At 38.1% G+C, this 13,489-nt stretch overlaps 1 protein-coding gene across 1 annotated transcript in view; it reads right to left on the bottom strand.

The window, feature by feature from the left end:
* Positions 1-5,198: 5,198 nt before the first annotated feature.
* The window catches only part of LOC136866433 (2-oxoglutarate dehydrogenase complex component E1), a 250,108-nt gene continuing 241,817 nt past the window's right edge, over positions 5,199-13,489 (bottom strand). The window contains exon 18 of the mRNA XM_068226528.1: positions 5,199-6,522. Coding sequence (XP_068082629.1) covers positions 6,423-6,522 — 100 coding nt within the window. The 3' untranslated portion in view covers positions 5,199-6,422. The remainder of the gene's footprint in view (positions 6,523-13,489) is intronic.

Below are 13,489 nucleotides of genomic sequence, written 5' to 3'. Positions count from 1 at the left end.
ACGAGTGTGGCTGTGATTCAAGGAATGCGTTTTTCTGTTTTCTGTGCATGTTATTCAGACATGACATGACGTGGACTAAAACCGGAGTAACATATCGCAAATACTTGAAAGAAAAAATTAAAAAGCACGAAAGTTCCTCCCAACATATCAATTCATGCATAGAATTAGCTGTGCCAGGGTAAGTTAATATAGTGATTCAACTGGATTCTGCTTATCACCAATCAATTAACAAACACAATGATCAGGTCAGGAAAAATGGGCACATATTACGCAGAATTATTGAGTGCACAAAATTCTTTGGCGTATTTGAAGAGGCAGTCCGTGGCCATGATGAGATAGAAAATTCTCTAAATCTTGGAATTTTCAAAGGTCTCATTTATTTTACAGACGAAATATTTATAGATGTTGCTATGAAAGAACATCTGGCCAAAGCTTCTGTATTTAAAGGTACGTCAAAGACCATTCAGAAGGAGCTTCTCGACTGTAGAGAAAAATTTCTTCAGAAATTGGGGAATCGCAATTCATTTCAATAGAAGCAGATGAAACAACGGACGTTTCAAACAAATGCTAATTGGTACTTGTCTTTCGACATACATTAGAGGGTCACGTCCATGAAAGATTTTGGGGGTTCATGAATCCAACAGACAGGACAGCGGATGGATTGAGTCAGTATCTGTTACAGCAAATTAATCTCATATTAAGGGACACATGCCCTTAGTGGCCCTTGTCTTCCACTGACCGATACTTTCATTTATTGAAGTGTCGGATCCTTTCCAGTATTTTCCCTCTGATTAATGTTGTATAGAGGATGGTTGCCTAGTTGTACTTCCTCTTAAGACAATAATCACCACCACCATCACCTAGTAAGAACGTAAATTTGTGAAAAAGTAGTACCCCTCCGCCAGCCCCCCCTCAGCAGCCGCCACTGTTGATAGGGTAGATCATGGGAGACTACTGGCAAAAATTAGTGCAACTGGACATGAAAAAAGTGTGATTGAATGGGTGGCTATGTTTCTAGAAAACAGAACTCAGAGAATTAGGGTAGGCGAAGCTTTATCTGTCCCTGTAATAATTAAAAGGGGAATTCCTCAAGGCAGTATTATTGGACCTTTATGTTTTCTTATATATATATATATATATATCAATGATATGAGTAAAGAAGTGGAATCAGAGATAAGGCTTTTTTCAGATGATGTTATTCTTTACAGAGAAATAAGTTACAAGATTGTGAGCAACTGCAAAATGACCTCGATATTGTTGTGAAATGGACAATAGGCAATGTTATAATGATGAACGGTGTAATAAGTCAGATTGTGAGTTTCACAAATAGGAAAATTCCTCTCAGTTTTAATTACTGCGTTTAGGGGTTGAAAGTTCCTTTTGGGGATCATTGTAAGGACCTAGGTGTTAAGGAAACATCATCATTGGGGTAGTCACATAAATATGATTGTAAATAAGGGGTACATATGTCTGCACATGGTCATGAGGGTACCTAAGGGTTGTAGTAAGGATGTAAAGGAGAGGGCATATAAGTCTCTGGTAAGACCCCAGCTAGAGTATGGTTCCACTGTATGGGATCCTCATCATGATTACTCGATTCAAGAACTGGAAAGAATCCAAAGAATAGCAGCTCGATTTGTTCTGGATGATTTCCGACACAAGAGTAGAGTTACAAAAATGTTGCAAAGTTTGTGCTGGAAAAACTTGGGAGAAAGGAGACGAGCTGCTCGACTAAGTGGTATGTCACAGCAATTATAATAAGAAGTATTTAATAACCACCTATTCAATACAAATCACCTTTATTGGTGCTTACATTTAATTCAATTAATTCTTCTAACGGACATTTTTTGCACTTATAAAGAGCATCTTCAGCCATTAATTTTAATCTTAAAATGATGTTCGTGAACAGTTGTAAACATATTAAAAAGACAATAGTCAAAATTAAAATTACAGTAGTCTAAAAAGCTAATTACATCACATCTACCGAGCTCGATAGCTGCAGTCGCTTAAGTGCGGCCAGTATCCAGTATTTGGGAGATAGTGGGTTCGAACCCCACTGTCGGCAGCCCTGAAGATGGTTTTCTGTGGTTTCCCATTTTCACACCAGGCAAATGCTGGGGCTGTACCTTAATTAAGGCCACGGCCGCTTCCTTCCCATTCCTAGGCCTTTCCTCTCCCATCGTCACCATAAGACCTATCTGTGTCGGTGCAATGTAAAGCAAATAGCAAAAAAATTAGTATTTTGAAAGTAAGTTTTTTTTGAAAGATACAGGAAAGAGAATGTGAACATTTCACTTTGTAGGGTAAAACCAATTTTAAGAAAAAGAAGGGTCCTAGAGGAAAGAAGAGTATAATCCATTATACCTGGAAAATGCAGTCCAGGATGTAAGGTTAAGCATTCAGGTGGCCTCTGAGAATACGCCGTGCAGTACACAATGCTAAAAGACACCTTAAATAGGTGGTATAAGTTCACCACAGAAGGGAACCAGTTTCAATATCGGAAGAAGAGTTGTAGCTTGTGGATTGTGTATTGAAATGTATAAAAGGGAATCAAATTGTAAAAAAGTCAAAAGGGAGGGACATTAGGTATGGTAGATATATCTTTCCTTAGGTGTCAGTGAATTCCAAGTAGATTAGTAGAACAGAACAATGTTTCTCAACCTGGGCTATTTTTGTTGTTTTACAAGTCTCAGAAGTTCTTGATCATTTCTTTAAAGTTAAGTGTTTAGTTAAATATATCAGATTATGTTGGTTTGTTGGTTGTAATTCTTCATTATTTTTCACAGAGTTCTTTTCTGTGTTCTTCTCTCCATCCTGTATATTTTATTTTTTAGGTTTCTTTGCAGATTTATGTTTGCTTACTAAGGTTCTAAATTATGTTCTTTCTTAAATGGTTTCTCTGGTAATACAGTCGAACCTCTGTTTCGTTGAGAGAGTCGGATGCATGAAAAAATGTCCCTTACGAGAGGTTGTAAGAATTAATCTAACATTTTAATGCTAAAAGAACATCCACATTAAATACAAGCACACATCTTTTATTTTTATTCTAATAAAATATTTGTGTGGGAGATATTACAAGTGATTTCACAGCCTTTACAATTATAACAGCTTCAGGAAGTAATCATTCAGCTTTGTGTATGTTTAGCACATTATTTATTTACTATGACAATTGTGATAGTCTTGAAAAGGGAATACAGTATGTTTAATGATTCAGTTATGTTATCCTTGTAGTGACAATCCAACATGAGACACAAAGTCTTCATCTGTTTAAGAACCTTCAGTCCTTGCTTCACCGATAGAATTTCTTTGTGTGATTTTCCACTTCACTATCATTGTCCTTTTCATTCCTGATTTGTACTCTGTAGAATGAAGATATTTTAAAATTCAAAATGCTCTGCATGACTAGTGAAAGCTGCTAGGTATACCTAGAACTATTAATGAATTGCAATGCATAATATTAAAGATGAAAATTAAGGTTAAAAGAATTAAACACTATCAGTTATTGCAAGGGAAGCTAATGACTGAGAAGTTAAGCTGCACATACCTTACGATACTCGCCAAGTGTTTTTTGGTTTGTTGCTGCTTCTCCACCCTTCCTGAAAGTTTTATGAACAGTTTTCTCTTGATTTTTAATGACATTGTTTTCCCTGGCCCAATTCTCCAGCTCGTTATTTGCTTCTTGAACTTCTGTCCTCCTGTAGCGGCCTGATTACCATGTCATCTGCGTAAAGGATTAAATTTGTATTAGAGTTCTCGCTAATTATGTTCGTGACATCTTCTGAATATATGTGAAATAAAGTGGGACTGATAAGTTCCCCCTGTAATATGCCATTCATCTGAGTAATCTGTATCGATGTTTGCCGCTGTTATTTATGCATGCCGTATATAGTTATACTTTAAGAGATCATCCGTTATCTCTGCAATTCGGTGGTCTGTTCCAGGCATTCCTTAAAGTTTCTTGATAAGTTTCCTTCTGTTTACAATGTCAAACACTTTCTTGTAGTCTACAAATACAGTACTTCCCTACGGGATGTCTAAGTGAGTCCTCTATTTGCTGTAATATATAAAAATTGGCAGCTATATGTAGCGTCGTGTGACGTCGTGCCGCGCCACCTCTCTTTTGCGAAATATGTAGGCAAGTTTTACGGATTTTCACGAACGTCTTGCCATGTACGTGTATACACTAATGGTACAACTCTGTCAATCAGTCACTACTGATCTGCATTTAGGGCAGTTGCCCAGGTGGCATATTCCCTATCTGTTGTTTTCCTAGCTTTTTCTTAAATGATTCCAAAGAAATTGGAAATTTATTGAACATCTCCCTTGGTAAATTATTCCAATCCCTTTCTCCCCTTTCTATAAATGAATATTTGCCCCAATTTCTCCTCTTGAATTCTAGCTTATTCTTCATATTGTGATCTTTCCTACTTTTAAAGACACCACTTAAACTTATTCGTCTACTGATGACGATAATTAGGAATATGGAAAAAAGTAAACTATTGAACGAACTGGAAAGCCTTTATATATTTTTGGATCAGAATTATAATAAGGATAAAAATCTCAATGATGTTACGGAAGTCAAAAGTCCCTTACACGAATTAACACCCAAGTTACTCAATACTGTTAAATCAGATCAGAAAGGAATCCAACAGATGTTTACGTTGTTAAATATAAAGGCTTATACCCCTCCTCCAAACGTTAAGCATGCTCCCATCTATACCACCAATGACGCATAAGGGTCCGCCTATCTCCTCTCCCCTGCCTGCTGTGAAAATAGGAAACCACGGGGAAAAAAAATCTTCAGTGCTGCCGACAGTGGGGTTCTAACCCACTATCTCCCGGATGCAAGCTCACAGCTGCGCGGCCCTAACCACCTGGCCAACTCGCCCGGTATTAATTATTTTGTAATACTGTAATAATAGTCCGTATGTTCTAAGATCAAGATTAACTGCTAAATCATACTTGTTAATAGTGCACACTACATTTCTTTCCCCGATTACTGTAATAAGTGGAATTGTTATTCCCTTAATAAAGTTCCTTTTAACTTATAAATGGCACATTGGAGCTGCTTGTTCTAGCACTGCTGGTCTGCGTGTGCGCACCACAAATGTATCAATGAGAGCTTCCTGCGAATCTGTGTAGTACAGAAAAGGGGAAAATTAAAAATGCATGACAATGATCAATTTTACGCCATTTTATGACAACATAACAGCTTAACACAAAATTGAATACATTTTAAGAGCAGTAACAAAAATCATCTTACAAAGTTAATATCAATCATACAACAGTTATACAAAATATATCTCTGTGTCTGTTAAAATTACAGAAGTCAGTCTTGAGAGATGTCATAGCAAAATACCTTACCTGAAAAAAAAGGCTGACAAGTTTATCTTTTAAGTACAGAGGTCAGTCTTGAAATATCCAAGAAGAAAATACACCAGTATATTCTTATTATGTTATTAAAATTAAGATCAGTCTTGGGACTAGAATATTTACATCTTACATAAACAACACTCAAAGTACAGGACGATCTATAAAAACCTTCACAATTTTAAAGCGTTATAATTTCCCTTTGGAAGCTAGTGTAAACTTGTAATTGAACTTAATGATCTCAATGGCTCTGGGAGAACCTATATTGATACTCATACCATCCATTATTGACTTTTACGACTAATGTGGGTTATTATTAATTAGTTTGCAGTCTCTAGTTTTCGCAGTCATAACATGAACATGCAGTACTATATTCAACAATGTGTTTTTACTCTGAAAATGTACTGGAAGATAAATTCTTTAATTGAAACACAATGGGCATTTCAAAGATAATTTAGTGTGCACGATGTTCCAATCAGGCCAACAATTTTATCGATGGTAAGAAAGTTAGAGATGACTTGCTTGCTCCTCAGCGAGAGTGGAAAACACAGACCTGGAATGAATCAAGATTGTGTTGATGTTCGAGAACGCTTACTCAACTCGTCAAAGAAATCATTGCGCAGATTGAACCAGGAGACAGGCTACTCATATGGCACGTCAGAGGGCTGCAAAGGAACAAGCTTATGAGTATACAGTACACGTTGGAGAAAGCCATGGAATATGGTGCGACAAGTTCAGTTGTGTATGGATGCTGGTGGAAGATATTTTCAACACTTACCCAGAGGAATTTCCCATGGTTACTCTCTAATTCAGAACAGATTGAACATGTTTGCTACTACTGTTTCAAAAGTAGTAAATCATTAAAATTGTAAAGGTTTATATGAATTGCTCTATGCATTACCCTACTGCACTGTGTTTCAGAATATATACATTCTTATTGGGAAATACTATAATATCAAATATGAACTGTGCACGTTACTTGGTGTGTAAAATTTCTTTTAAACACTTGATCTGTCACTTCTGCACTGTAGATTGAGGATGCCATACTTCGCTTACACAGACATTGCTTCTTCTATTAAGGCACTCAATTCACGTAGGTGTTGCACTTTGGTACCAGTAGCTGGAGAGGCTGCAGTTGGTCTCCCAACATATCTAAAAAAATAGGATGTAATTGCATTAGCTTCAACTTCTCTAAACTATAGATGTTGTACATTAATACTCTCACAATTTTAATAAACAGTAAATGATTACTATCTTCATTTGAATAATCCATACTTGTGTAACTGAAAAAAAAAAATTGAATTATTTCCTTACTAACTGTAGATTGATCTAGAGCAGTTACGGCAAGCTCAAATGCCACCACAAGGCACACCATGCAAGTATGAAAGTTCAGGGCAGATGATATAACAGCAGCAGGTTCAGGAAGTAGAGAGAAATCATAGCAGTGGAGTAGGTTATGTTTCCGTAAGCGACTACATAGGCTATGCCCGAATTCAAAACTCTATTCCCAAATTTTTAAAAAATTCAACAAATATAACCAGAGGATAACAAGATAGCGGACAATAGCCAGTATTTGATATACTGTATTTGATCAAACAAACAAACAGTATAGGGATGTAGTGCACCCATCACCCAGGGGTAAACCACTGCAATCGGTCATCCAAGTACGAGTGGGAAAACCGAAGCATGAGGTATGGAGGAGATGCCAACCTGAGCAGAACATTAAGCTCTCTTGACGGCTTACAACCTTGGTAGTAACTTCGTTGGTGCAAAACGCTTCAGGCTGCAATCAACAGTTTTCCAACTGCCAAAAGCATGGCAGAAAGTTCAGCAGAAGCTATCACTCCATGTGCTAACTAATCCAACGTCACCTCGAGTGACGCATGCAGGCCTTCGGATTCCAGGGAACCTGCACAAATATGCTCAGAGGTATCAGACTCTCCTACGAACAAGATCGGGCACAAACAGTAGAACTTCTTTGCGACCTTAAATACAAAGTTTCCTTTCCAAAGATCGGTAAACCGTAACAACTGATATCCTGTTTCAACATCAAATTCTAATTGCGGCAATTCAGGAAAGAGATTTACTGATGAACATGCCTTTGAGTCTCAAGATTGCATGATCTTTCAAGGTAAAACTGGCAAACGTGTGATAAAAACTGCCCCCTATCTTGGCACAGGATTTATCATCCGCAAGGACATTCTAGGTTTGATCACGGACTTAACCTGCCCTAATAGTCCAGTATAGACTCTTTTCTTCCAAAGTACAAATGAAGTCTACACCATCGTGAATTTGCAAGTACCAATCAACCAGGCAAACAAGAAAGATCCAGAAGGAACAGATCAGTTCTGGAAAGAGCTTGAAGATCTCTTCTCAAAGGTTCCTGAGAAACATACCATCATCCTGGTTAGGGATTTAATACTCAGCACAGAAAAGAATGAAATTCCAAAATGCTGTTTGGAATTATCTGACTTACTGGAGAACCAACCACAACTAAGAGAGACACGTAGAATTGTGTAGGGCATCAACCTGGTCCTGAAATAAACTGCCTTGAAACATTTGCGTAGGAAACAGAAAACTTGGACATCCCCAAATTCCAACTCTGGAGAGTTCTAAATTGACTACGATGCCATTGCTCGGAGAGCACAACAAGAGATCCAGAATGTGAAGGTTCTAAGATGTGCCAGCCTGGATTCAGATTACTACCTGTCCAAGCTGCTTCCAAGAACCTCCAACAAGATCTTAATTTAGAATTTCCTGTACATTGCATTGGCGCGGATAGGGATATGAAAGGGCTAGGAGTGGGAAGGATGTGGCCGTGGCTTAATTAAGGTATAGCCCAGCATTAGCCTGGAAACACTAGAAATGCACATGTGAGGAAGGATGATAGATTTGAAACAGAAAAGCTAAGATCCAATACGGAGTTCACCCATAAGCTAGAATCCTTGAATCTTGAGAACTAGGAACAACTACAAGAGGCGCTGGTCAAAACAGTCAAGGAGACAGTCTCACTTTTGAAACAGAGGAAACGTACATGGTGGAACAGTGAATATAACACAGTGGTAAGGCACATGCAGCTTGCCTGGCAGAGATGGACCTCTTGGAAGAATGAAGCTAGCAGGTGTCAGAAAATCATCCCTTATGCAAAATGTGGGTTTGACAAATTGCAGCTGGCAGAGATTGATTGAACTAGAGTTCCAGAGGACCAACACACGAAACTTCTATTGAACCTTTAAAGACAATCTCAGCAAACACAACTGTTCAAGTCTAGAGTTCAAAAACTCTGACGTTAAGGCAGCTCACAATGACAAGGACAACTGGCAGATTCTGGCAAATTCTTCAAGTCCCTTCTCAACTGCAAGGCTCCAAAGTCCTTAATTCCTTTTGATGAATCTAGATTCATATCCTCCCACAAAAGAAGATATCAAACAGATCAGTCACTTAAGGACAACAAAATGCCAAGTGAGGAGTCATAATTTGCCAAATTTTGGAAGTATTCAGGTGACAGGACTGAATAAACTAACAGAAATTATCTGCAAGAATTGGGAAACAGAGATATTTCCTAATGGGTGGATTTCTGCCCTGAATCACCCTCTTCATAAGAAAGGTGACAACATGGGTATGAACATCTACTGCAGCATCTCTCTTCTCCTAATAACCCATACAATTATCTGAAGAGCTCTTTATGATGATGATGATGCTGCTTATTTAAAGGGGCTTAACAGCTAGGTCATTGGTCCCCAAGAGCTCTTTAGGCTAGGGTGGAGGAATAACTAAATCTGTAACTGGGAGAGTACACAGGATTTTTAAGGGTGCTCATGTGCTGAGCAGATTCTGAACCTAAAATACATCCCTTCATATCTGAAACTCAAGAACAAGAAATTTGTAGTGAACTTTGTACACTTCAACAAGGCCTATGACTCTATTCATAGTTCCACCCTAATTCAAATCCTAGAAGAATTTGGCAAAGACAACAAAACAAGAGCATCATCCAATAAAACCTGTCTGACACCACCTCTAAAGTGAAGTTTAGGGGAAATATTTCATGTGCCTTCGAGTTCAAGACAAGAGATAGGCAAGGAGATGGGCATTCACCCCTATTCTTCAACTGTACCCTCAAGAAATTAATCCCCGACAGGCACAAATAAATTACTAACAAAGGAGTTGAAAATGGCGCCCGACTCTGCTACAGAAACTTAAACATTATGGTCTATATTCTAGACTATGTAGGTGATCTTGTAATCTTTTCTGATTCCCTAGACACAGCCACAAAACAAATTAATCAGCTTAGGGCACAAGTAGAGAATGCAGGACTCCGAATCTCCTTTCAGAAAACTGAGTTCATAATGAATATCAAAGCCAGCATCCAGAGAGCTAGTGATGGAACAAGGAAAAATCAAGTGAGCAGACAAGTTCAAGTACCTGGGAGAGTGGTTAGAACCCCATGTCTCCAAGAAGGAAGCTGCTGTATTATGCATGAATGAAATGGAAATGGTATACCAGATAACTAAGGGTGTCTAATGCCAACTTTTTTCAGCTCATCCTAGTTATTTCTGGGGTTACTGGTGCCATCAAGGCTCATTTTGGATTTGGCTGGAGTTATGGCTGGATGACCCTCCTGTCCCCCTCATGATTCTTGAGATGAAGATTTCAACCCAGAATCAACTGGAATTTGGACCTCAGCCTCCCGAGTGGGAAGCCAGAAGCTAAGCCACTAAGCTAATCACATAAGGGTGTTTATTACAGAAGATCAATATCCTTTAATGCAAAACCGAGGCATTACTGCAGTGTCAACCGACTATAGGTCTTATATGCTGTGGAATATCTGACTATGAACAAGACAGGAATGGTTGAAAAACTGAAGGCCAATGAAAGGAATAATTTGAGAAATATCTTGGGCATTGTCAAAGACAATGGTGAATACAGAAGATGGCACAACCACAAACTATACAGTCACAAGGAGAAAACTGCCACTATCCAGAAAAGAAGGATCACTTTTTATGGAATTGAAAAACTAAAGCTAGAAACAGGGAAGGCATGGAAAGAAAGAAAGAAAGAAAGAAAGAAAGAAAGAAAGAAAGAAAAGACACCCATGGGTGACATGCGCATTTCGATGTAGGGTGATAATAATGAGGTAGGAAGAGGGTGAAACCTGGTGTTTGAACATAACTACTCCTGTTAAAAAACACCAAGAGTCTGCTCAAGACATAACATCCCCATCCAAAGGTCGAATCACTATCAGCAGCATTATATGGCCTGACTACATAGGAACACTGCAAAGTAGTTTGGAATTGAATCCAGGCTTTTGGCAAGCAATCTAGTGATTAGAAATAACCAGTGGCGAATGTTACGTACATGCGATTGATGTGTTACATCCCTTGTATTTTCAATGAAAAATAAATACTCATTGTTCATATTTTAATGGAAGTTATTATATAAAATTCAAACGCCCAGTTATCGATACTCAGAGAGGGATGAAACAAGCCATGACCAACTACAATATTATTCTAACAGAGGTTGTAGTTGGTCTTGAACAAGCGTTGCTGGCTAGTGACTGCTACTAATTCCCAAACTACTCCAGAGATGGCAGCACGAGCATTAGACCCTTGTTGCTTGTTGATCTCTTTCGTGGGGTTGTAATGCACAACGAACAGCCACATCCGTCAAGAGGGCGGTGCAAGGTGGAATCCTGTAAGTTATCACGTATAGCCAGGATTTATTTGCTATTTCTTGAAATACTGGAGTTCTTGTTTGTGAGTGGTTCTTTTCTTGTGCTATAAATGATGATATATGACAAATGTGTGTTGTAATAATATAAATGATTCAGTTTCGTGTGTTTGTAGTGTAAATATCAAACAAAGAAAATGTGGGAATGATGCGATTTTGAAACATCACACCGATCAGAGAGTAGTTCAGCAGGCATGGATATACGAGCGCTAGGGTCACGTGTTTCTACCGTGCAATCCAAATTGAATTCTAACCATTGTGTAATCAAACAGATAGTAAGAGAATCAATGAGTATACTTTCTTTTGCGGAGAAAAGCAGAATTATAAATGTAGGACGACCGCGTCCAGCTCTGTATATAACTGCACAACTTAAGTCATGTGTTCGTCATTTCAACAGAAATATTTATGAAACAGATCATTGGATTAGTGGATGTGAGATCTTAAATAAACTTTCCTACTGGCGTTATTTGTTCTATACTCTTTAAAAATGTGTTTGCAATGATGGTCTGTTTGCGTTGATGTTTGCAATTGTTTCCGGTTACATCCCCTAAACCAGAAGTCAGGAGTTGCCACTGGAAATAACAATAAGAAGAAAAAGGAGACAGAGAGAATCCTGTCACTATCCATCTTTGAAAGACTAGAACAGCAAGTTGAACACAAACTCGGGGAATACCCAGCAGGTTTTCGGAAAGGCCGATCAAGTGCGAAACAAATACTTAATCTAAAAACCATAATAAGATACCACATGCTGAGAGGTCGAACCTATGTATCGACATTTGTAGGCTTCAGGAAAGCATAAGACTCCATCGACCGTGATGTGTTGCTTAACATACTTGCAGAAATGGGAGTCGATGAGAAATTGCTGGCAATAAGAAGGGCAATGCTAACTAATACCAAATCCAGAGTAAAATTCCAAGGATGTCTCTCTGAACCCTTTGGAATCAATCAAGACAGGCATTCATCAGGGAGATGGGCTATCACCTCTTTTGTTCAACTGCGTACTTGAGAAGGTAATACAGGAGTGGTGAAAGACATTAAAAGAAAGAAAACTTTATGACCCATAAGGATTAGGACAAAGAAAAACAGAGTGGAAATAGACTGCTTAGCATTTGCTGACGATACAGGCCTGATAACAAAAAATTTCAAAAGTGTAACAGAACAGATCAATGTGTTGAATGAAGTAGCAGAACAAACAGGTTTACAATCCTTTCAAAAGATAGAAGTCATGTCGAACATCAAAGATGATACGGCACAACTAAACACCAAATATGGAACGATAAACTGTGTTAATAAATTTAAATACCTTGGGGACTGGATCCAGCAAAAATGGACTCGACAAAGAGGCCACAGGAGGAAGAATCAAGGAAATGGAAGTCACTTTCCAAACATCCCGCAAAATATATGCCAAAAAGTGCTTTTTATTTTTTTTCTGAACATAAAAATTCATCACTACAACACTGTCATCAAACTAGAATCGCTGTATGTATCTGAACAAGAAAGAACTGATAGAAAAATTGGAAATTAAAGAAAGATAAAAAGAAAGAAAGAAAGAAAGAAAGAAAGAAAGAAAGAAAGGAAGAAAGGAAAATTCTTGGCCCAATTAAAGACACAGATGAATATAGACATCGGCATAACCATTAGCTTTATACTCATGTCCAGAAGATCTCCAATGTCATGCGGAGAAGGAAAAGTGCATTTTATGGCCACTTGCTAAGAATGAAACAACATGATATCAAACTGGATTTTTACCTATTTTAAAGATAAGACGACCCAGACAACTTGGTCCAAGGAGGTGAAAAGGGACCTATTGGAGACGGGGATCACTTATTAAGATATACAAGAATGTAACCCACTCAGGAAGAAATTAAAATACCACCAGGATTTTAAGGAAGACCAAAGTTGAAGACGGGAAAGACGTGGATGGAGAAAAGAGCAACACCGGCAATGAATGAAGGAGCACTGGGCAGGGATCAAAACCAAGAGAAGAAAGATGAAATAACGTGGTCTTCAATAGGCTGATATATTTTTTTTAAAAAGTTATCGGTTGTACGTCCCTTTTAACTAATGTAGCTTGGACCGAAGGCCAGCAGGCTAACCATTTAACCGATTTTATTATTATTATTAACAATAACAAACATCGGAATAAATGTTCGGATATAAAATAGCCAACAAAATATATTTTAAAAATTCAGCATTTACCTCAAATCTATTAGTCGTCATTGTCTGCTAGGTGAATCAGAAATCTATCCTGGTTCCTATCTGTGTCGTGTTTCATGTACTATCTTAATTGTGCATTGAAACTAAGCAGACCAGCTCTCAGGACCGATTGTTCCAGCTCCTTCGCACAGAGGTAGACACACACTAGCACTCAATGCTGGAGTAACATTTTTCC

This window comes from Anabrus simplex, chromosome 1 (assembly GCF_040414725.1).
Source record: "Anabrus simplex isolate iqAnaSimp1 chromosome 1, ASM4041472v1, whole genome shotgun sequence".
Lineage (NCBI taxonomy): Eukaryota > Metazoa > Arthropoda > Insecta > Orthoptera > Tettigoniidae > Anabrus > Anabrus simplex.
The sequence above is the reverse complement of the archived record's forward strand: the minus strand, read 5'-3'. Positions and strand labels throughout refer to the sequence as shown.